The sequence below is a fragment of the Pyxicephalus adspersus genome, chromosome 7 (assembly GCF_032062135.1).
Source record: "Pyxicephalus adspersus chromosome 7, UCB_Pads_2.0, whole genome shotgun sequence".
NCBI lineage: Eukaryota > Metazoa > Chordata > Amphibia > Anura > Pyxicephalidae > Pyxicephalus > Pyxicephalus adspersus.
Window position 1 is genome coordinate 51068023 of NC_092864.1, and position 22859 is coordinate 51090881.

Consider the following 22859-nt stretch of genomic DNA (forward strand, 5'->3'; position numbering starts at 1 on the left):
AAAATTTTCTGCAAATGTCTTATCAAGGTAATACAGAACATACTATAGGCAATATTTGTAGTAGGGGTTTCTAAAACGTGCATGTTTCTCCATTGTAAAAATGTTGAGAAGTGCTTTTTTATTAAATCAAAATATGAACTCCATTTTCAATCATTTATAACATATACTTACTGCTAAAATACTCGGACTGCGTTGTAGTTTGTTGTATGGACTATATTTAGGCTTCATAGGCTTTCCTGCTACTCTGTCCTTGTGTCTTCTGCTGGAGATGTGCTGAAAAAGTACAATAAAGTCTTGTTAGTAAAATGTAACATAATAACAAAGATGAACAAAGACTACCCCCCATTTTAAATAGGGGGGAAGGGAGTGAAATACCCAGAATACCATAGTTACTTTTCTTGCAAATTCCAATGAAACTTAACAAAAGAAATCATTTACCTGTTTAAGCTGGATTTCTGAATTGACATGAACATCACAGATTTCACAATGAAACGTTTTGTTCTGTAGTCCTGAACCTTTGCTGCCATTTTGAAGTTTTAGCCTGGATCCAGACCTTGGGTAGGATTTGATAGGACCTGCACCATTCCGTGCCTCAAGCATTGTTTTATGTTTAGAACCTAAACAAAAACGAGTTATAGCAGTTAGGAATATATTATTCATATTAGCTGTATGGGGTTGATATAATAATATCATTTTTAAAAAAAGGCAAAGCAGAACAGCTGAATACACAAGTAAAACGCATATATGGATGTTGCTTTAACTGTAACAAAATTGTAATTTTGTTTAGGCAGTCCAGAAATGAATGCATCACTTTCAAAGAGAAGCCAGGTTTGTGACCTGACTTTTCTACTACATCCAAGAAATAAAGTTAGGTCACCTCCCTACCTTCAGCTTGTAATTGGAATAGGAAAAAGTAGCAGTGAAAAGACAAAAAGTCATCACTCCTATAAATGTGTTGCTATTTAACTGCATACAGCAGCACTTGATAGACTAAGAGCACTGATCACTTTCATCTCTCATATTTACTGTAAATTGGATTATAGGAGGCAAATATCAAGCAGGGTTCAAAGGCTTACACAAGCTGCAAAAAAGAAAAGCCCAGGCCCACTTGCTCCACCTCCAAACAACCAACATCCCCCTTTCTTTCCCATCCACCTAGTCAGTTCACCCTTCTCCCAAATTACCTATTACCTTGCTTGGCTCAGCATATCCATTCATTAGGGAAAAAATGGGATGCCATTATGTATATTATCCTAACAGTACAAAGTAAATATACAGTGCTTTACTTCCAATATGCAAGAAAGCCACAAAAGGAGCTACTATGGCTTTAGGCAACGGTAAGGCATTTTACAAATTTAATTTGCCCTTCCTGGAAAGGTCAGTGTGCAAGAGGATTTACCAAAATTTGGAAGGACATAACAGTTTCTTTAAGCAACCTAAAGAGGTGGCATTCTGTAATCAATTATTACCACCCCCTTCAGTTTTTAGGAAATGGAGTGATTCATGGTAGACTTACCTGTGTTGTGCGCTTCCAGCTGTGACAGTGAATTGACAGCTACCTTGCATAGTGAACAATATAGGAGCTTCTTGGCTTTCTCCTCTTCTGATTCAGAAATAGTGATTGCGCTGCCATTGGTGCCTTTCACAAGTGTTGTTGGTATCACCGCAGTTAATGCCACCTCTGACTTCGCAATAAATGATCTAATTTCTGTCATGCTGTGACTAACGGAATTGCTGTTTTTTAATCTTTCCTCATCACCTGGAGAAGGGAAGAAAAAAAAAAAAAAAAAAAAAAAAAAAAAAAAAAAAAAAAAAAAGATAAAAAAGTCTGTATGTACAAATACAAAGACAGCAACTACCCACAAGTCATAAATATTGGCTGAAAGCTTTTATTAGAAGGGACGATTGACATTTGAAGGCAATTAGGGTGGACGAAATTAGTTTGGAGTAGAAAAGTGGTCTTATTCATCCATCAGTAGGAGATCAGAGCACCAGTATAATTTACTTGATTATTCTCCTTTGTACATAAAAGTCCCAACATCCTTGCCATTTAAACAGATGACTAATACACAATACCAAAGGGAAATTTAGAAACTGTGCATCTGGACCATTAACCTTCCTGGAATAAAATAAGTAAAAAAATACTGAAAATGTAGTTTTAACATGTCTGCCTAACTTTTACAGTGATTAAGGACATCAAACACATTCATAAATGATCTGACCTACTCCTGCTATGCACATTGGAACTATAAAAAACAAAAATACTTGCGTTGCAGTAATTTCATATTTGTTTGATAACATTTTTACTACTTTATTTTGTTACGTTGTATTTTGTAATTAAAGTGAACCTATCATCACATTTCCTACTATATAAAAAATAACCCTTTCCTACTTTATATAAAGTTAACCCTTTTTTTATAAAGAAGATACCTCCCCTTCTGTCTTTACTGGGAAGCCCACAGCCTCCTGGGATACCTAAGTCACTTACTCCAGGAGGCTGTGGGCTGCTACCTCTGAGCATGCCCGAGATTTTTTTCAACTGTAAAAGGGCCTTTTTTTACTGTTAAAAAAACGACAACCTCACACGTTAACACATTTTCTAGAAATGTATCATCTGATCTCACACCTGCGCAGTGTACAATTGGGCAATTTTAGCAGAAGAACTAGGAAGAATAGGAAGATGGCATGCCATGTGTCCAGCCTCACTGAGACAAAGAAGCAATGGCAATGTTTTGAACTAAGCGGTCATTTTAGCTGGCAACCTGAGAGACGCATAGGAGAGAGGAAAGGCTTTTACAGATCACATTACACTTCTAAGGTAGATGCATGTTCCAGCTCCCCATTACAACTATTAAGTGCAGAAAATCTTTTTTCTGATTACTTTCTCATCAAAATCCTGGGTAATCCTTCCAACAAGTCAGACAATTCTCCCAGAGCAGCTCCTACGCAGGCACCATACAGGGCATTATGCTTCTGAATTGACACTCACTATTAATGATCATAGAAATACACTGTCCACATGCAGTGTGTATCGTCTAATAAGAGCACAGAAGCGACATGAGCTTTACACATGCCTAATACCAGTGTTCATTTTTTTTCCAGCACAAGGAAAAGACTTACATAATTAAAAGAACTATGATCAAACTGACCAATCACTATCATGCATAAATAATAATTTTAAGTTATTATTTTTTTTTAATCTTTCTCTTGAACTAACATACCATTGCATGTTTTTACTTGGAAACTAGTATATGTACCATGTGGTCAATAGACACACACAATACTTTTGCGGGACCCTTTAAGAGAGCTGTGCATGCCCACAAACCTCAAACTGAAGCAATGTTGTAAAGAATTGGCCAAAATTTCTCCACAACAATATGATACACTGATAATGTCACACAGAAAAAGATGACCAAGTTATTGGCGCTTTAAGCGGTTCTATAAGCTATTGCATTATAGGGTGTACTTTGGTTTTCTGTCTTTGCTTCTCCATTTTTCTGATGACTGTATACCCCTACCCATTTCCTTATGTTCTACTCAAGACCCAGTAATTAATGGGATATCTGGAGAGCTAGCATAGCCAGTAATGACTAGCAACAACACATTATAATAGCAGACAGCCGTTCCTTGGAGCCAGCTAAACCTGTACTGATGTAGATTTGTATCATAAACACAAGCTGGAGCTCCATCAAGAATGCCGTGTATTTGGTATTGGCGGCTTTGCCCCTACATCCACAACATTTTTTTTTACTGCCCAGCAGACAAAACAGAATGCAAATAACAGAAAGATGGAAAGCAACACAAAGTCCCCAAGGGTTCATATCTTAATTGTCAAGGGAAGAAATTCTGCCAGTTCTCTTTACATGTTTATTACTTACACCATGTAAAATTTCATGACTGTAAAGCCTCTGGCCATAAACCTTCAAAACAGCTATTAGGATGCTCAGCTACATGTTTTAGTCTGTTTCACACTTATGAGCTTGTTTAAGTACGGGAAGCAATTCAACCTCGGGTCTGTATTCGGATATAGACGCAGTATAAAAGCAATATAAATCTCTCCAATCATATTGTTTAAATTTTTACCTTAAATCTAGTCTCATTTCCTTTCTTCAGAAAGGCTTATTATGAAGATTCTGTTTGTTTTTTTCGTTTCTTTTGTAGGATAGGGAAGGGAAGGTTTAACCCTCTGTCAAGTTTCTATTACTATCTGTGTCCAGGTTTTTATTCGCTATCTGTGCTTTTCTGTTCTATGGAGAAGAGCACGTGTTTTTATTGTTGTATGCATCACAAATGGGGGATTTCCTTCACTTCGTAATCTGTCCGACACCCAATAAAGCAGTCTTTGTTTAAATCTAGTTCATCATACATACTCTAGGGCAAATATTCTCAGGGATCTGTGGAACCCCAGCGTTCCTCCAGAGGTTTCTAGTGGTTCTTTGAACTGTGGTTAATTGATCTTCTGCATAGTTCTAGAGTCAAAGCCATGTGGATGGGCCAGATGCATGGAAGTATTGATCTTTTAGGTGGTTTATAAAGGTATTTTTCTAGCCACAACTGTATGGGGTCAATCTTTGCACTGTACACCAATATAGGAGGCTTTTCCCTCCACTGACCCCAAATAAATTGGTTTTAGCATTGGTTCCCAAAACCTGAACATATTGTCATAATGTGGGGTTCCCCAGGGTAAGATAAGGGGCAAAGGGTTGAGAAAGGCTGCTCTAGGATAAGTTTGGTAAGTTGCCAATTACCCTACTAGCATATTTTTGCTTTGTGTGGGAAAACCAGAATGGTAAAAACGTGCAAATACAAAGACACTATACAAATTAGACATGTAGATTGTGTGCCTATGATGGAATTTTAATTTGTTACTTGAGAGCCGATTAGGAAACATTCTTTTGATATCTCTTACGGGAATATGCCTGGGTTCCTTTTAATGCTGTGGGAAGGATATCATCCATAGAGCCTCTACACCATCTTAGTTACAGCTTTGCATAAATGAAAGATAAGAACAATGTACAGACATATTGATATTCCTCATCCTAACTAATTCATTGTATCACCAATGGAAAGCATTACTTTTAGTATGTTACCAGTATCTCGGAACAGCTGAGACTAACCTTTCCTCTTATTTACTAATACTAGGTTTGTTGATGCCATTTTTGTCTGTGTCACATTGATTAGCTAGAGAACCTTTCATTATTATATCCTGTTATCTACAGAAGTGATTCACAACAGGAAGCAGCAGAAACGGTTACTCCCACTCACATGCTTTGCCAAATGACAATGCCATGTGTAAAAAAAAAAAAAAAAAAAAAAAAATTCACAACTTTAAATGAACATTTTTTGTTCAATTTACAATATTAACTAGATTTCACTATAAAGCCCCGTTCACACTTTTAGAAGCGTTGGGGTTTATTTACTAATAAAATAAATACTAATACTACCTAATAACTAATAAAATAGCGAACGAGTGTTCAGTTTAGTAAAAACAGTTTAGCTGTGTGACCTTTAATCATCTAATCCTATGCAAGTCAAAGTCATGTTTTTTTACTAAGTGAACAACCTGTGCTTTTTTAGTAAACTTAATGCAATATGCATAAAGTGTAGTAAGGTGATCAGACAGCCATTGAAAAAAAATGCAGTAATGAGAACAGTGTCATTACAAATGAAGAAGGCAGGTAATTAGCTTCTCCCAGAAAAATTGGTCTAAGGCTATGTTCAGACTAACAGTAAAAATAAATAAAGCAATTAATACCCCAGTCACCTACTGCTGGCTGCCATGGAGCAGTTTCAGGAGTCCCAAGCTTATTATTTTTCAGCATTTACATAGCGCTAACATATTACGCAGTGCTTTACAAAGTCCATATTTATGTCACTAGCTGTCCCTCAAATGGGCCCACAATCTAATGTCCCTACTTTAGCCATTTGTATTTAATACAGTCCAAGGTCAGTTTTAGGGGGAACCAATTAATCTAACTGCATGTTTTGGGATGTGGAAGGAAACTGAAGTACCCGGAGTAAACCCATTGAAACATGGGGAGAACCTGCAAACTCCATGCAGATAGCGTCCTGGCAGAGATATAAACTTGGGACCTAGCACTGCAAAGGCCAGAGTGCTAACCACTGAGCCACCGTACTGCCTTGCTTATTAAAGGGGAAGACTAAAAAACTCACCTTTACTTCCGCAGATCTGTGGATCCCTCCTCAGGTTTTCTGGACCGGGTCCCGCGTTGTCCTACAATCCTCAGTGATCTTCTTTACCCTTCTTCCGCCTTTGTCACCTGATCTTGCAACGCTCGGAGGTGGGATCAGGTGACGTAGCCTGCGGTAGATGGGGAAAAACAGATTGCCAATCCTACTGCAGATGCGCGCTTTATTACATCAGGCCAACCAATAAAATACATTTGTGATACTGTAAATGGAAAACTTTATTCGTAATATACTTTTTAGAATTTTCTGAGCACAGGCTGTTTCCAGTGTGTACAGGTGGTCATAATATACAAAGTTTGCTGAATTAGAAATATATATATTCTTTAATGCAAAAAAAAAAAAAAAAAATAGGTCTATGTTTCAATATCAGCTGGTTTAGCATACACATTGTATATGGAACTGTCTGGTCTGTCTCTTTTGTGTTAAACTCACTCATTTATTCTATTAATTTCAATGATAGGCAAAAGCCAGAAATTTAGTTAAAATGCCAATTGAATCGTAACCACAGAGTTCTCAAGCTGCAATCTCATTAAAGCAATATAACCTCCAACAGCAGAATGTAATGTGAGCATTGCTCATTTTTAGATTGCCCTAGCATGGAACACAGAACATGCAATTATGCTGCAAGCAAGCTTTAAATAGAGCAGCTCAGTGTTAGAATACATCAGCAGTTGTGAGGTCTTTGTTTCCGAACACCAAATATAGTTAAGAATAACAGATAATGAATACAAAGCAGTACAACAAAAAACCTCAGGACTAAATTAATTCCAAGAGTTGGGTAGCCGACATTCCAACAAAATTATACCTAGCTTTTAATATTACACAAACGTAAGAATATCGCCTGAATTGCATGATAACATTGGTATGTGGTAGGACTATGGCTAAGGTAAAGCAGGCATTTGGCAGGTGTTCAGCCTCTTGATAATTGCTGAAAGAACCATTCTTTTGAATAATCAAAAAGGCAGTGTTTGATGGACCATTTCAAATCATTGGGATACCTAAATCTTTAAAAAAAATATATATATATTTTTATCAGTTTTCACTATTTTTATATCTGTAGATGCATTTGTCTTGAGGGATCCTCAACTCCAGTCCTAAGGTGCCTTATACAGGTATAAACAGTCAATTTCTGATTTTGATGTAAAAACAGTACGTCTCAGGTTATAATCTTGGCCAGGATGCTATATGCATAGAGTTTGAGCGGATTTGTTCAATGTTTAACCCAGATTTGTTAAGTTAATTGGGAGAAAATTGTAGGCAGCCCCCGTATTGTGACCAAACTCTTTCAGTAACCACCCAAAAAACAGGGGGGGGGGGGGGGGGGGGAATACTGAAAATAAAACCCAAAATGTGTATACTGAAAAGTTCCGGGTGGTGCGACTGGCTAAAAAAGGCTGGAGAACTGATTTTACCTGGGCAGTCTAGTCTTCCTACCACATTTCAAAAGCATACAGATAGGTTAATTGGTTCCCCTCTTCAAACTGGCTTTAGAATTAAATGACATATGACTATGGCAGGGGCATTGGATTGTAAGCTCCTCTCAATGACAATTCGTGACATGACTATGGACTTTGTAAACTACTGTGGAATAAATTGGAGAAATATAAAATAGAGAACAATATTTACTAAAATATGTGCAGCTCCTGGTTCTCTTAGACTAAAGTTGAAGACCCCTGCCTGAAAGGGTCAGCTCACACACAACTGATATTTTCATATAATGTATTTATAATAAAACTATTTTTTTTACTTTGTAATATTGTATGCATAAATGTAACAGGAAAAAGAACAAGAAAAGGTAGACAGGAATACACAAAGCTCCTAGGTGAACAGGAACAGAGCCAAATGAAAAAAAAGTGATCTATGACTACCATGTCCATATAACAACTCTGTTGCACTGTTTTAAAGATAATTAACAGTGTTTTCATTGTGTGAACTAAAACGGAAACTCCTATTGATCTTAAAATGCCTACTTTAAGATCAACAATTAATACAAATGGAGATAGAGAGGGAGAGAGACACAAAAACAAAATATAGAGACAAAATATAAAACAATAGATAATGCTAGAGGCAGGCTGTGTGCATATATGGTATTTTTATTTTGCATACTTCACATTACAACTTTTATATATATTTAAACAGAACTAAACCCAAACATAAAAAACTGCCACTAAGGAAGTCCCTTCTGCAATTAAGTAACCTTACCTGCCGGATCACAATTTAAATACACTTACTAGTCTTTGGCCAGTTTTAAGCAACAGCATCTTTGTTTACTCCTCTTCTGGATCTTCAGCCATTGACTGGGATATTATAACTTTCATTCAGTCCTGGCAGCACCATCAATGAGCATCATATGCTGAGTTGCATGTACACAGCTCAGAATTTCTTTAAAAAATAGTGATCAGACAGGTAAGTTTTTTTTTTTTTTGCAGAAGAGACATTTTTCTGTCCCTTGCAATAAAAATCCCGGCAGAATGCACATTTCAAAGTGGAAACATATGTCATATATGTGTTCTTTTATCCAAGTCATTACTGCATGAAAAACAAAATGGCCAATCACAGATTGCAAACATATACTACAGTACATACATTTCTTCTTAGCCTTTGCCCCATGTTCATTGCAAAATTGCAGTGCTCATCTGCACGGAATCAATAGCTACATCCTGGTCACAAAGAAAACACAGCATGAGCATTCCACTCATTATGTATAGTCAATTAATTCATTAAATTAGCAGAAGCATTAAAAATTCAGTTCAGAAGCAGCGCACTTTATTCCGAGGATGGTTAGGGCTAAAGAGACCATTTTATCTGCTTATTACATAAAGATTTAACCTTATTTGCAGTACGCAGAGAGATAACTGTCATAACTGTCAACAAGCAGTTTATTCTCTTAGATGCACAAAGAATTTCTCGCCTGTTTTGCCGTAGGCCAAATTTGGATACAGTGGATAAGCAAGAATATCAGTTAAGCTGATATAAATAAAATAAATGCATATTCCTTAGGACTAAATATATCCTATGTAGAGTTCATAATAGAGCATAAAGAAGTCAAAGAAGTTTGATTTCTATTTATTTTGACAACAAAACACCAAGAAAAATGGTTTAGTATCCAAAGATTTCATGCGGGTCCCAGTGGCTGGCACCTTGCCACTCACACGGCATTGCTGGCTTTTAAAAATTTGACGAAAACTGTGCTCACATGCACAAAGCCTTAAGCAGAAATATGCCCATCAATTTATCTGTTTTCCAAAATTTATAGCATGGCTTTAGTGATAGCGGTCACAGTTGCTAATATACTGTCAACTCTCAACCAAAACTTTCAAATAATTGGTGTCATAATTGATCGAATGTGTAGTACTGTGACAACCCCAGGTGTAAAAATCTCAAAGCTCATCACTTGCCATCCTGAGAATAACTTTAGGCTCTTCATATTTCCATTGACTTTTTCAATGCCAAGATTTGCCTTATAGTCTGGATGTCAATGACTGATGAGTATGTATATGCATTAGGATATAATTGGTGTCTAAGTTGGCCATAAATGTACTAGATATTTCAACAGAGAATTTAAGCATCACTGCAGATAATAAAATCAAGTAGGGATTAAGAAAAAGATAATATGATGAGTGTTCACTGCTTGCAGGGGTTTCCCTACTGTGCCAGAAAATCTCTTCAACTAACTGTTTTTTCTGAAAAAAAAATCCTTTTACCTTTAATACAGTGAGGTTTAACAGAGTAAATCTAAATATAACATTTAAAATCTGTATTTAAAGCTGTGAAAAACCCTAATATTCAAGTTAGCTGATCACCCCAACTTGATAGTTAGCCAATTGGTGGTCTACTTTCAAATCTAAGTCTGGAGGAAGAGCCAGGGTTACCTACTCCACCAGTGACACACGGTTATAATACATTGAAAAGGAGTGTGTTTCCTGTTTTATATTCTTCTGGTAATAAATGACAACTGGAAAGGCAGAGCCTCCTGGGATACATACTCCATAGGAAACAGAGCCTTCTATGATACATATACACGCTGTCCTCCCCCCCCCCCTTCATCTACCGCAGGCTATGTCACCTGATCTGGCACCTGTGCAGTGTGAGATCAGGTGACGTAGGTAGAAGGCGGAAGTGCAAAGATGATGGTGGCGCCCACTGCTTCTTCCGTGCCAGGACGAAGGAGGATTCCAGGACGACGCAGGACCCGAACCAGAAAAAACCCCCAGAGGACTTAATGGATGTGTGAAAATATTAATTTTTTTTTAGATTACTCCTGCTTTGGGAAACTTGCTAATTTCAGGCAGCCCTTGGCTGCACACTATAGATTTTTGTTGCCTGAAATGATCATTTGTGATCAGTCTCTAAATATAGAGCTCATAAAGGTGTCCCTTGATGTCCATTAGTGGATAGGCCAAGTTGGATAACAACCATCCACTGATGGCTGCTATTGTTATACCATTGAAAATGAACACAGTGGGGCACCTTCACTTCATCATCGTTCCTACTGCACAGAACAGAAATGTTCTGTATAGCAATTTCTACCTAAACTGTCAACCAAATCAAGAAGGATCATTCTAGGACAACATCAATTGCAAGTTGTACACTAAGCATAGGGCTATTATATTACACTGTTTATAGACTCTCTGTCCCCTCTCCTCTATAAAATTTGAAAGAAAAAAAAAGAAATAAAATGTGAGGAAGATGGGAGAGGGAAGGAATACCAAACAGATCTTGCACAGAGACCATTCAATCTTTGTACAAGAACAAATATCCGATCTCTATGGCTGCAGGGTAATATGCTGCAATGCAAGTGTGCTAAGAAAGTGCATTGGGGTGCCATTAAGAATGGATAACAAGAAATCAAGCTGTGCATTTCTTAAACAGGTAAATTGAACTATCATTAAAATTCACATTTTACAGTCAGTGCTGTCTACTCTTTATGTAGTGAATTCCAAATGAGGACAACAACCCCCAAACCAGTTTTGTTTTTTTTTGTTTTTTTAAACAAAGACAGTAGCAATTCCAACATTCAGTATTGGTCACTCTAAATTTTAACCTCTCTGTTCCTAGAGGAAGTTAGCAATACCCTTTGAATCTGTGTATGAGGTATGAGTATCTAAACCCTAAAACTTATAAACTTTAGCTTTACAGTCTCCAAATGGTGTGGTGGCATGTTGTTGCATATCAAACGTGACTTCTCTCTCCCTTCCATAGGGGATGCCAGGATGATGAGGATTACAGAAGGAAGATTGTTTGAGCTTTCAATTCTGCTCACAGAAAGTGACAAGACTGTCAAATTACCAGCAAGATCAAAAGATATTTTCTGTATGTGTTGAATATGTTTTTAGGCCAAAAAAAGAATATATAGATTTATACAATAAAGAATACACCACAATATGACTTGGTAAGCTGACGCATATTCAATGTGTGGTATGCTTTGTGGAACTTTTTGAAAAACTTTTATTTAGTTATTCAATTGGTTATACAGTACAGACAGCTTTAACGTAATGTTACCATCATGTATTGCAAAGTGCTTTGCAAATTCCATAGTCATGTCACTGTCTCTCAGAAAGCTCACGATCTAATCTCTTTTTAGTATTGCTCCGACAGGCAGCAGTAATTTTGTTAATGAATGGTTTGGATAGAGTAGGAAAATGACACAGTTAACATAAAATCTTGGCCTATATGCGGCCCTTGAAGACTGGACAGGCCTTATATATGGGACAGAGAGAGTGGTAGCTTAATGAAAATATGATCAGCAGGTATTTTCTGCAATTCCTGAAAATGTCCTTAGCCTGAAAATTTAGAGCAAATTTAGTTGTCACCTTTTAGGACTGGTAAGCCTCACTAATCTAATATTTTTTTTTTGGCTATAGATAAGATATGTACTTACTACTGAAAAAACACTATAGTTTTCCCTTTAGCGATGTTTGTTCAGAGTAATAAACTGGACTGGCTTTTACAGCACTAAACTTGGTTAGTAGAGAATGAAATAACTGAACTGGTTCACCTTCTCTAGCATTGAATAGGATGCAATCATTCTGCAAAATAAGCGAACGCAAAAGTCTGTGTTTGCATGCCATCTATTCTGCCAACAAAGAGCTCAGTGAGAACTCAATTTTTGTTTTATTTTCCTTACATTGCAGTCTTACAAAGCCCAATGAGCTGAAAAATAAGATTACAGAAAGTGTGTTATTTAAAGACCTGAGTGTTTTTCTCCTGCAGGTGTGAGAGGTTTCAACAACCCAAGAGAATGAAGGAAACAGCAGATCTCAGTTCTGTTTCTTAATTCTACAAGTGAACAAGAAGCTCTTGTGATGTCTCAGCAGGCTACAAGTCAATGCTAAGACTTTAAATCACAGGAGCTTGAGATGTAAATCGATTGCACAATATGCAAGGCTGGATTTACCATTAGGCACAGCAGGCATGTGTCTATAGGCACCTGAGGCAAAGAGACAGCTTTAGCTTATCTGCCACTTCATTTCTTTCCATCATAAGCGAAAGTGCATTCACCTCATGTAAATTGATTAACACAGTCTCACAATTTATCATTTAGGTTAAGAGATATTTAAAGTCAAAACTTTTTTTTTTGAACCTCTGGATATTGTAAGAAATTAATAAATCCCCTGCCTAAATAGCTTTCACTAGAAAAAATTAACAAATTGAGTCCCCTCTATTGCCGTTCTAGATACTTAAAATGATTTGATTTTCCCCTCAGGATTAGTTTACACTGATGTTCTACCCAACAATAAATACACGTGTAAAAGTTTCATTCATTCTAAGGTGCCAGTAAACAAAGATGTGTTCTTTTGGGTGCCACAATTTTGGGCAGGAAGGAAAGTGCAGCATGCAGATTTGGTGGCTCGTAAAGCACCCATAAATGCTTGCAAACATACACAGACTCATTACCACCCCATTGAAATAAATATGTATGGGCATTTTGGGGGCATATAGGGCCATTTTATCCTTTTTTACTTTATTTTCAATATGGCTTGGTTTAAATAGCCTTTAAAAATACTGCAACATGCATGCAAACACTATATGGGCTTTTTTAAGCATTTTAAAAGATCTTACTTTTAGCTCTGCTGTTACTATCTTACCATGTTTTTATCAGGAGAGGTGTCTTTGAGAAAATGCTTCCCCAAAAAAATAGTTACCCGGTTTGCCCCCTTACCCATAGCTCAATCAACCAACCCAACCTTACCACAGATACAAATAGCCACAGATAAAAAACTTTTGTTGGACACCTTATTTCTTCTGGCCTAGTGTGCCTTACTGACCTCCTGCAATGACCTAGTAGTCCAAAAAGTTTGCTGACCCCTGATCTACATACACCGTTCAAACAAAATAAAATAAAAAAAAACAAAAAAACTAACTCTCTGGGGTTTTCATACCAAAACTGAAAATCCTATGACAGGGTGTTCCGTCAGCAAGACAAGTTCCAGGGAGGCCAAACTAGGCAATTGTCCAGGGCCCACACCACCTCCAGGGCACCAGCTAATAGAATGGTAGGGGATGGAGAAAACTAAAATGCTGTGCATTCGGGACTCCCACTTCATATGTACCCAGGGACCAAATTTTGTCCCAAACTGTCTGTCAGGCAATCCTTCAAAGTATTTCTAAGTCACATGCTTAAATCAAAATGATCTACTATTAGGCGTTTACTGAAGCAAAGTCTGCCTCAATGTAGTTACATTTCATGCAAGAAGATGGTGCTTATGTTCCAATATTCTGAATAATGAGAAAGTAATAGGTGCCAGTCACATCACCTGCTTAGAAAACAAATGTGCAGTGCAGTGAAAAATTAGATTGAATGCTTTCTATATCAATTTCAGCTGTAAACCAAGAAGCATAGAATATGAAATAAACAATCATTATGCTGGATTTATTTGCCTGAAAACATGCAGAATATTTGATAAGGTTAAGACAATTAAAATAGTTTTACCATCAAAGTAGGCAATTCAAAAATATGTATCTGAGTTTAATGACCACTAAACCCATAACTGAATGTGACATTTTCAAAAGGGTTTAAAAAATTAATAGATTTGTACAAAACTGCCATATTTTAATTTCACTCAAGTGCTGGTTTTCCTTGCACCCAGAAATTATATTAGCACTTTCCTCCCAGGGAAGCTTCTGCTATAAGCAAACCAAGCATACCAAAGGTAGAACAGTATAGTTAGTGTGGAGCTGCAGTGCCAATTTATTACCTGTTCTTACCTGGCTTTTGTAAGAGCAAAATTTTGAAATTTGAAAGGTCACCAGATTGAGTATTGCAGCTACATATAATTTAGGTATGTTTAGTTAGTGGAGCCCAATGGCTCTAGTTAGGTAGCTGTGATAAACCAGGAGCCTCGTGGGACCTGGCTAGAAATGTACGCTTCTACCCAGAAGTTATTTGCCCTAATCTCCAAGCCATTAGCAAACGTATTTTTAAGTGAGTACAGAGTTCACAACTGTATAAACACTTCATAGTCAATCAAGCCCTGATGGTTGTCTGCTCTTAAACTATATTCTGGCTGTTTTATTTTGTGACATCTTGATTTGTGATTTAAAAAAATAATCAATTCGGGTTTTTAATGGTAAGCTCCTTTAATGGAGGGAGCTATCATTACATTGTATGTCAGTATTCTCAACCTTTTAACCCCCGAAGAACTCTAGAAATACATTTTAGGTCTTGAGGAACCCTTATCACAACCATTTGAGATCAACGGAAAAAAAATACACATTTTATTGGTTGTCAGTGGAAAATAATGCCCCCCTACAGACAGCTTAAAAGGGGTCTCTGGGGTCATTGACTCTGCCAAGTGGTATTGACCAATCAACCAAAGCTCAAAGAACTAAAAGGCAACCAAGGGAGGATCCCTAGGATTTCACTGAACCCTGAGTGGCTGTTCTATTTGATAGTAAACACCTCAGTGGAGGTCCCAAGTCAGTTCCGCACAGCCTACTGTTGGCTACATCCACGACTGGTGGTGGATGCATTATTTTTTTTTTAGGCTAAGTACATTTGTTGCAAGAACAGAAAAAAAAAATATGCTGCCCTTGCCAAAAATCTAATAAATTTGTAACTTCCAGTGCAATAAAATGAAATCGCAAACAATAGTACCAGCCTTCCCAGCTATGGGAAATGTATACCATTTGAGACTAACTGCTGTCCCCTTTAACCTTAGTTACTATGGATTGTAGGTGCCAATATGGTAATTATAACACTGCTTGTGGGTAGGAATATATCTAACCCCACAATAACATCCTGCTATATTTCTATAATTTTACATTTTTAGTTAGTCTAGTTATATTCACTTCCTTTCACAGAATCAGCACATGTCTAAAATCATTTCAGAACATGTGCTAATATGAAGCTGAAATTAGATGTGCTAACAGCAGCCCCAGTATTTATAGAGGCACCATAAGTATATTTACATTTAATGCTATAATTTGAGGATGTTCATATCTCATAAAATGTACGAATGACATACTGAGATTTTTTTGAAGGCTGTTTATGTGAAATGCATTTTGTTCAAAAAAGCCTTTCAGAGCACTAAGATATGTATAAAGATAAAACAAGGAGAATGTGAAAATCAAAGCAAATAGCTTTAATAATAAAAAAAATCTCAGAGCTGTACAGTAAACCGGCCTTAGGCATGTACAGCCTGCTTATGTACATACATATATTCATATTGTGAGGGGTTAGCAAGGTAGTGGGGCCTGTGTGACTTTACTGGCGAGGTCTTGCAGACAGAAACCAGGCACAGCAAATGAGCAGTTCTGATTATTAACTACAGGTGTTCACACAGAAAAACATGCAAAATAAGCAAAACAATAAAATAAAACCTGGCCACTTGGCCTCCAACTGACTATTAGTTCCCTCACTAACAGCCCTGGGCAACCCACTGTTGCCCAGGACTCTAATTCCCTAGCAGTACAGCATTTGTTTTTTTACTCACAGTTTTTCTCCTAGCTCACAGGCCAAGAACTAGGCCCAGGAGAGCAGGCTGGAAGTTTATACACAGCATAATTGCTAGGATGGGTTTCAGATGGGATAATTTACTCCTAATCATCCCAAGCCTCTTCAGCTCCCCCAACTGGCCGAGAAGCGCATTGTCCTACAGCCTGGTACTTCAGTTCCACCATCTGGCCAGAAAAAAGACTGCCTGATCAAACCGAAAAATATTCTGCATATAGTCTGTACGTTGGACAAATGTATCAGTTGTTCTGGAAGCAACCAGATGTTTTTGTTGGCCAGCTTTTACAATATGTACATTTTGTCATACAGTCATAACTTCAATCCTATTTAAAATATTTGGAATAATTATAATTAAATGTTACTTTTTGTAAGGCTGGTTTAGGTTCTAATTTTTATAAATGTATTCAACCTGCCAACATCTAAACCTATACATGCCCCCCTTTTTTTTTTTACACACACACACACACTTTGGCTAGTATCCAAGTTAGAGGTCTTCAACTCCAGTCCATTAGGGCCAGGATCTTTATATATATTTAATCCTCAAAAGTCAGCAATAAGTCATGGGTAGATTTACAAAAAATCAGACATTGATTTTGTTTATTCCAAAGTCTGGCTTTTTATGGACTTAAGGACTGCAACTGAAGACCCTACTATTTTAGGTGGCTTGAGAAAGGATTTTGCACCATGCTGGGGGTTATTATTTTTATTGAATCCAAGCACATGCCATGATTGTTTTTCCAACTAAGTCTGGCTTTATTTTTCCCTTATGCCTATAGAAAATCCACCAGATGAATACATGACACAATGCCACGCTGCATCCTGCACTCTCCAACTTATTCTCTATAGGAGTTTATGCAAAACTTAAATAGACTAAATTGGCAACTAGTTGACATTTGTACTTCACAACTAAAAATGGAGAAATGAAATTGTGATGGAAGTGTTCTTTAGGTTGTTAATGTAATGTTTCACACCAAGAAATAACATAATAAAATTGTAAAGTATGACATATGTTCAGTGTCCACATATTTTTAGTTATTATTGATACATGTACTTTATTTTCACGTAATTCCGTATAATTTTTATATGACCTAATTTAAGATAGAGAATTGTAGACCTGGGAGGCACATTTTAAGTTTCAGCCTCAACCTGCACTGCTGAAATATGATATATACAAAAAGAGAAAATGAATTGTTTTCAGTAGGTCAAGAAAAACAGGGTAAAAAAAAAGTCTGTATGGGTAGAAAGTAAGTTTGCATACCCCACTCAAACAAACACATTAAAATAACTGATAATATGTCTTACATCAAGGTGATCTAATATATACATATTGACCATCAGAAACATAAAAAATAACAGCTATAAAAAAAAAAAAAAAAAAATTATACCGGATAGAAAAAGCATAAATATGCCATCCATATGGCATATAGACCATTTATAAGCCAAATGCATTCTGGTTTCTAACACTCATGAGACTTTTTCACAGATTGATCAGTTTTTGAGAAAAGATTCAGAAATGAGAAGTCTGGAGTCACAACACATGACACAGTGTAATTTGTTTTTTCTTGTTTGAAGCAAACTGTTTCCAATTACATTTAATGGCTTTTGGATTGCAGAAAATTATGCTCATAAAGAACACAAATGTTTTATCCTGAGAATTCACTGTTTTCGATGTCATAAGGTTCACACCACATCCTTTTCAGTGCCATTTGAGTGACAGCTCCTTTTTTGTGCGTAGCCATTTTCGGAAGAGTGGCCTCATTTTACATCTATAATGTAAGTGTGTGTATAATAAGTATGTCTTAAGAACATCTGTTAAAGACTCTGTGGAAGACAGAGGGTGTATTATAAAGTATATATTTTATTTTCTAGTGGGATGACACACAGACTAAATAGTGTGCTCTCTATGCATATACCCAATATGTTTATAATTGTTAGTTAGTTGCAAGTCTCCAGTTCATGGGTTCATATAAATGAGAAGGTAAAATCAAACGTTTAAAAACCATGAACCACATTTCACACCAAAGATGTGAAATGTTATATACACTAACTAATTCACTGCTTTTAAGGTGTACATCCATTACATTTGGTTTCAGATATATCATATGGTCCATGTCTGTGATGGAAGGTGCTGATTTATCACTTTTCTTTTTCCTGGATATTAACATGTGTAGACAAATTAGTATAACCTTTCCAACCAGATGCATCACTTCCAACATGGGGTCAAACTCAGCTCACCATGATCCTGCTTATAGTAGTGACTCAAATCAATCTTTAAACAACCAACTATACAGTTGCCAAGTTTTTTAGTGGCTCTAACATATACCTTCCAACTTTGCGCCAAGGTATACACAATGACCAAACATATATGGACACCCATTTTCAGTTTATGGAGTTTAGGTGCACAAAGTATAATCTATAAAGCATGGCCTGGCAACCTTGGTGTAGATAAGTATCTAGAAGAAACCCAGACCTTAACTGTTGAACAAATTTTGGGTGAACTGGAATAGCTTTTGTGTACCAGGGCATCGGAATCTGACCTCAAATTCACACAGTTCCACCAACAATTTATGGGAGGCTTTGTCAGTAGAGTAGAGGCTAGAACAGCCACAAATCAAAGGATCCCTGTGTCATTCCCATTGTTTTGGATTGTCATGTCATATTGTCATCCACAAACATATATACTGGTCAGGTTTTCCCTGCTAAATTCTTACAAATTTGCCTATGTGTCTGCTTATGGCAGACACTGTGTGGGTTTCAAGTCAACTGCGCAAAACCTGATATTGTAAATTACCTTGTGTAGCTGCCTCCACTAAAATTCTCATTTCAGTTTTTCAGTTTGCTAATCTGAATATTGCATCTGTCGTGCCCAGTGGAAAACAGTCATGATGAGCAAGCCAAGAGTCACTTTATCTAATGATTTTCAGTTTTAGGTAGATGGTAATGGGTTGAAGACTTTTCTAAGAAATTCCCAGCTCTGTCCACAACTTGTGACCAATACAGCAAGCTGTTTCTAACTCTCTAAGTGTTCTGAGTAAATGGTACTACATAAAAACTAAGATGTACAAAAATGGTTGCTGGTGTGTGGCATGGTAGAGAAAAATAGTACTCGACAAGTAGATTTTGCCTCTGGAGTGCTAAAAAGAAATAAGCAGTTAATTAATGATTTTCCCCACTAGTGTCCAATGCTAAGTTTGCAGTGGTATTAATATTCATACGTACAGAATGTGTGCTTTGCAAAGATTCAGTAAGAAGTACTTTTTTTTATTATGCCTACACTGATACCAATAGGTTTTCTAGTCTTTGCTACACATAGCGAGAAAGGATTAAAATCATTGTAAGTTTTTACAGCTCTCCCAGGCTCTTTTAGACATGTTTTGCTTTTACTTTCTGATCCACCATCCTAACTTACAATGCAGGGCAGCTAGTCTTGCACAGACAAAAAATGCCAACAGTTCTATTACCTAGTCTAATATTAAAAACGTGCGTTTTATACCTCTTGGGAGACATTTCTTATCATTGCTGCCATGACACAAGGAAAGCATACATTTCTTCAATAGGCCAAAGACTAAAAAAAACTTTGAGTGATTTGTAGGAAGAGCTGTGGTTAGGATATTGGCACCCCAATATTGCATGCCCTTTAAAATTGGTAACTATGCCTTATAACAAGCCCTCGCCAGTTTTCTGCCTATAGGTACTTTAAAACAATGCATTCTAAAATTATGGAGCAGAGAGTACTTTTAGAACCCACTAAGCTTATCATTTTCCCTTCCCTTTGAAGCCTTCCATAATTCTATCAGCATGAAAGAAGACCTCTTGAAGAGAAAGCAGGGTGAGCTGAGCAGCTGAGATAATAACTGTTCTACTTTCTCCACCTGTTAGATTGCAAGCTCTTGTGGGCAGAGTCCTCTCCTCCTGTGTCATTGTTTGCATTTCTCCAACAGCTTTGCTGCTCCTATTTAATGTACAGTGTTGTATAATATGTTGGCATAAACACAGTTTATTATTATTAATAATAATAATAATAATATTAATAATATTATTAATAGACTTTATTGCTTCTTCTGTCAACAGAGATGCATTGTTTCACAGTGTTTGCAGCTACAGAGGTTGGTGATTGCTCGTTTTAAAGCTTATTTACAGCTTGTTACCAAACATATACATATCTCACTTATATCAGCATAATAATCAGCATACAAACACTATGTATCTCACTTAAAGGTGTCTCATGAAAAACAATCCACAAGTTCAAGCAATTTTATTTAAATCAAAAGAAATGATACAGAAAGTAGGAGGAAGCTGAAGAGATGAATTTTCTCCTGGCAAGAGAAGGTGATAAATGACAGTATGTGGAGTATGGTAGTATTGTGTGTTGACATTGCAGCTTTGGAGAGCTGCACACTTGTAGAAATTGTCTAGCTATTTTCGCCTTTCATTCTTCGTGGAAGCTACATGTGCCGGCATAATGGAAATCTACACTTCTTTTGTGGATAGATTTAATACAGATGATTGTGCTCTCCGTTTCCAAGGAAATGGTCAGATTTTCAACACATTTTACTGTCATGCCTCTATGCTTAATGGGACACCAAGTGAGTAATGAATGATTACTCTCCTGTTCCTCGGGGTAGAATAGAAAATGTATTTTGCCGATTGGCTTTACTTATATATACATCTCTCTTCTTTTCAAAGGATTTAATACTTCTATCAGACAAAAATAAACACTCAGGTTTCTTAGGAGTAATATCCGCCACTGAAAAACACTACACAGACACGTCAGGGAGGTTTACAGGAAACTTTGGTAGCAATAATGTGAAGATTTTACTTTGTGTTTCGGAGTTCAAAGATTGCTTTTAGAAAAGGCACTTAATAAGAGGTATAATATTTTGAAAACCTGCATAGTTTTTGATGTAGACTTTAACATTACATAGCAATTACTAAAAAGGGAAAACAAATTTCCATGCTAACAATACGGCAAGTGGAAATATTTTACCATACTTTGCTAATCTCTTGTTATTTGTTGTACGGTTTACTTTTTAGTAATGTGAGCTTGCTGTGGGCAATTGCTCGTAGCAACAGGTTTGCAGAAGTTTAAATGAGGCAGCATGGGATCATCAATCCAAATTCAGGTTCCTACCATGGTACTTTGTGTTTGCTGGCATCCCTGTGCTTAAATAATGTGCACAAAAAAATTTCAAAACTAAATCTTACCCGGCTGGCAGATACCTCTCTGGCTGGCAATTTATTACAAAACAAAGAACACAAGTTTGATAGTATATTTGCCACCTTTCCCTTCAAGTGGTTGGAAGTCACTAAGCTCCCTGCAGTCTGCTTCTGTAACTCTAAATAGAACACCTGTGCTCACTAAGTTCCGGGTGGAAGACTTGGACATGGACCGGGTGGCCAAGGAACCCTCCCAACCCTTGGCTGGCTCCGAACCCTTCCGACTGGATTTTCATGAAAGCCAACTGTTAGGCAAACACACAAGTCCTGGTAGCCTTCAATAAACAAATCGCCCTAGTCTGGGTGCTTTATACACCCCATCCAAGACTTTTCCAGCCAAGCCATTAGCACCCTGTCACAGTATGTAAATTTTCCATGGTCAAAATATTCCTTACCTTTATACACCTATATACCTATATATGCACTAAGCAGACAGTTGACATCATGGGTTTATTTGTCATGTATAGATAATATTTCAGAGCCCAAATACGTCATCAGGCAACAGCTGTAACATCAGATGATGTTACTCTTACCTGACATCTCCTTTTATCAATATTAAGGAGCCTGGTAATCCAGCATTGGAGATGTTGGTCCCCCACAGTCCCCTCTTGCTGACATCAATGCTGCTCCTTTTATAAACTATATTATATGATATTCTAATATATTATATATACAGTACTCCTTATCCACAACTAAATCAAATGACTAAAAAATAATATTTATGTGATTGTTTTGTTTAAAAACCATAATAATTAAAGTCTTTCAAACTTATCACTAATGATTTATGTTAATGAACTACTTTTTGCACTCAAAACTCCAAATCAAGTGCCATATAACCCACTGAGACACAATCTCACCTTCACTGCTACCTCTTTATGACAAAAGGCAATACAGACCTAAATATATAATCACCTGGGAAAATGCCCTTTCCTTGGTGCAGTATACAAGACATATAAGTGCTTTGTATCATCTAGAACACACTACTCCTAACACACTATTTATTCTTATCTTTACCGTACTCCTCAAGATCAGTAAACATAAAAAATGGTACTATAAAAAGTAGTAATTTATTAAATTTATATAAAAAAGGTTAAAAAACACATCAACACTCAAATTGCATATATATTGCACAATTATATCTAAAGTATATATCAAATGATGCGTTTTGTCATTTGACTTCCCAGAGGTATCCTCTGATCCTATCTGGTCTTATGGTTTATTAAGAAAAATAAAGCATCTCCCTATTGGAAAGCCAAAAGAAGAATCCATACCAGCCCACACAAGATAAAGAAAAAAGAATTGAATATTAAGTGATCATAACTTTTGGTGAGTACAAACACAGTTTTTAAAATGATTTTATTATGTCAGTAGTTATGAGAGGTTAGTGAAAAGAAGGTATCGGGGGGGGATAAGGGGATATGGTTAGAAGAAAAACTCTAAAACAAGTTTAAGTCTAGTAGAAAATATGCAGCTTAGA

The 22859-nt window shown here is 36.7% G+C and overlaps 1 protein-coding gene and 1 long non-coding RNA gene across 2 annotated transcripts in view; one reads left to right on the plus strand and one right to left on the minus strand.

Moving 5' to 3' along the window:
* LOC140335636 (uncharacterized) overlaps window positions 1–11666 on the plus strand; it is a 44349-nt gene extending 32683 nt beyond the window's left edge. Inside the window, exon 3 of the long non-coding RNA XR_011921740.1 lies at window positions 11413–11666. This is a non-coding gene — a long non-coding RNA (uncharacterized lncRNA). The remainder of the gene's footprint in view (window positions 1–11412) is intronic.
* ZNF385B (zinc finger protein 385B) overlaps window positions 1–22859 on the minus strand; it is a gene marked incomplete in the record, with an annotated part of 278010 nt that overhangs the window by 9707 nt on the left and 245444 nt on the right. Inside the window, 3 exon segments of the mRNA XM_072418408.1 lie at window positions 172–273; window positions 439–617; window positions 1517–1759. Of these exon segments, the coding sequence (XP_072274509.1) occupies window positions 172–273; window positions 439–617; window positions 1517–1759 (524 nt within the window).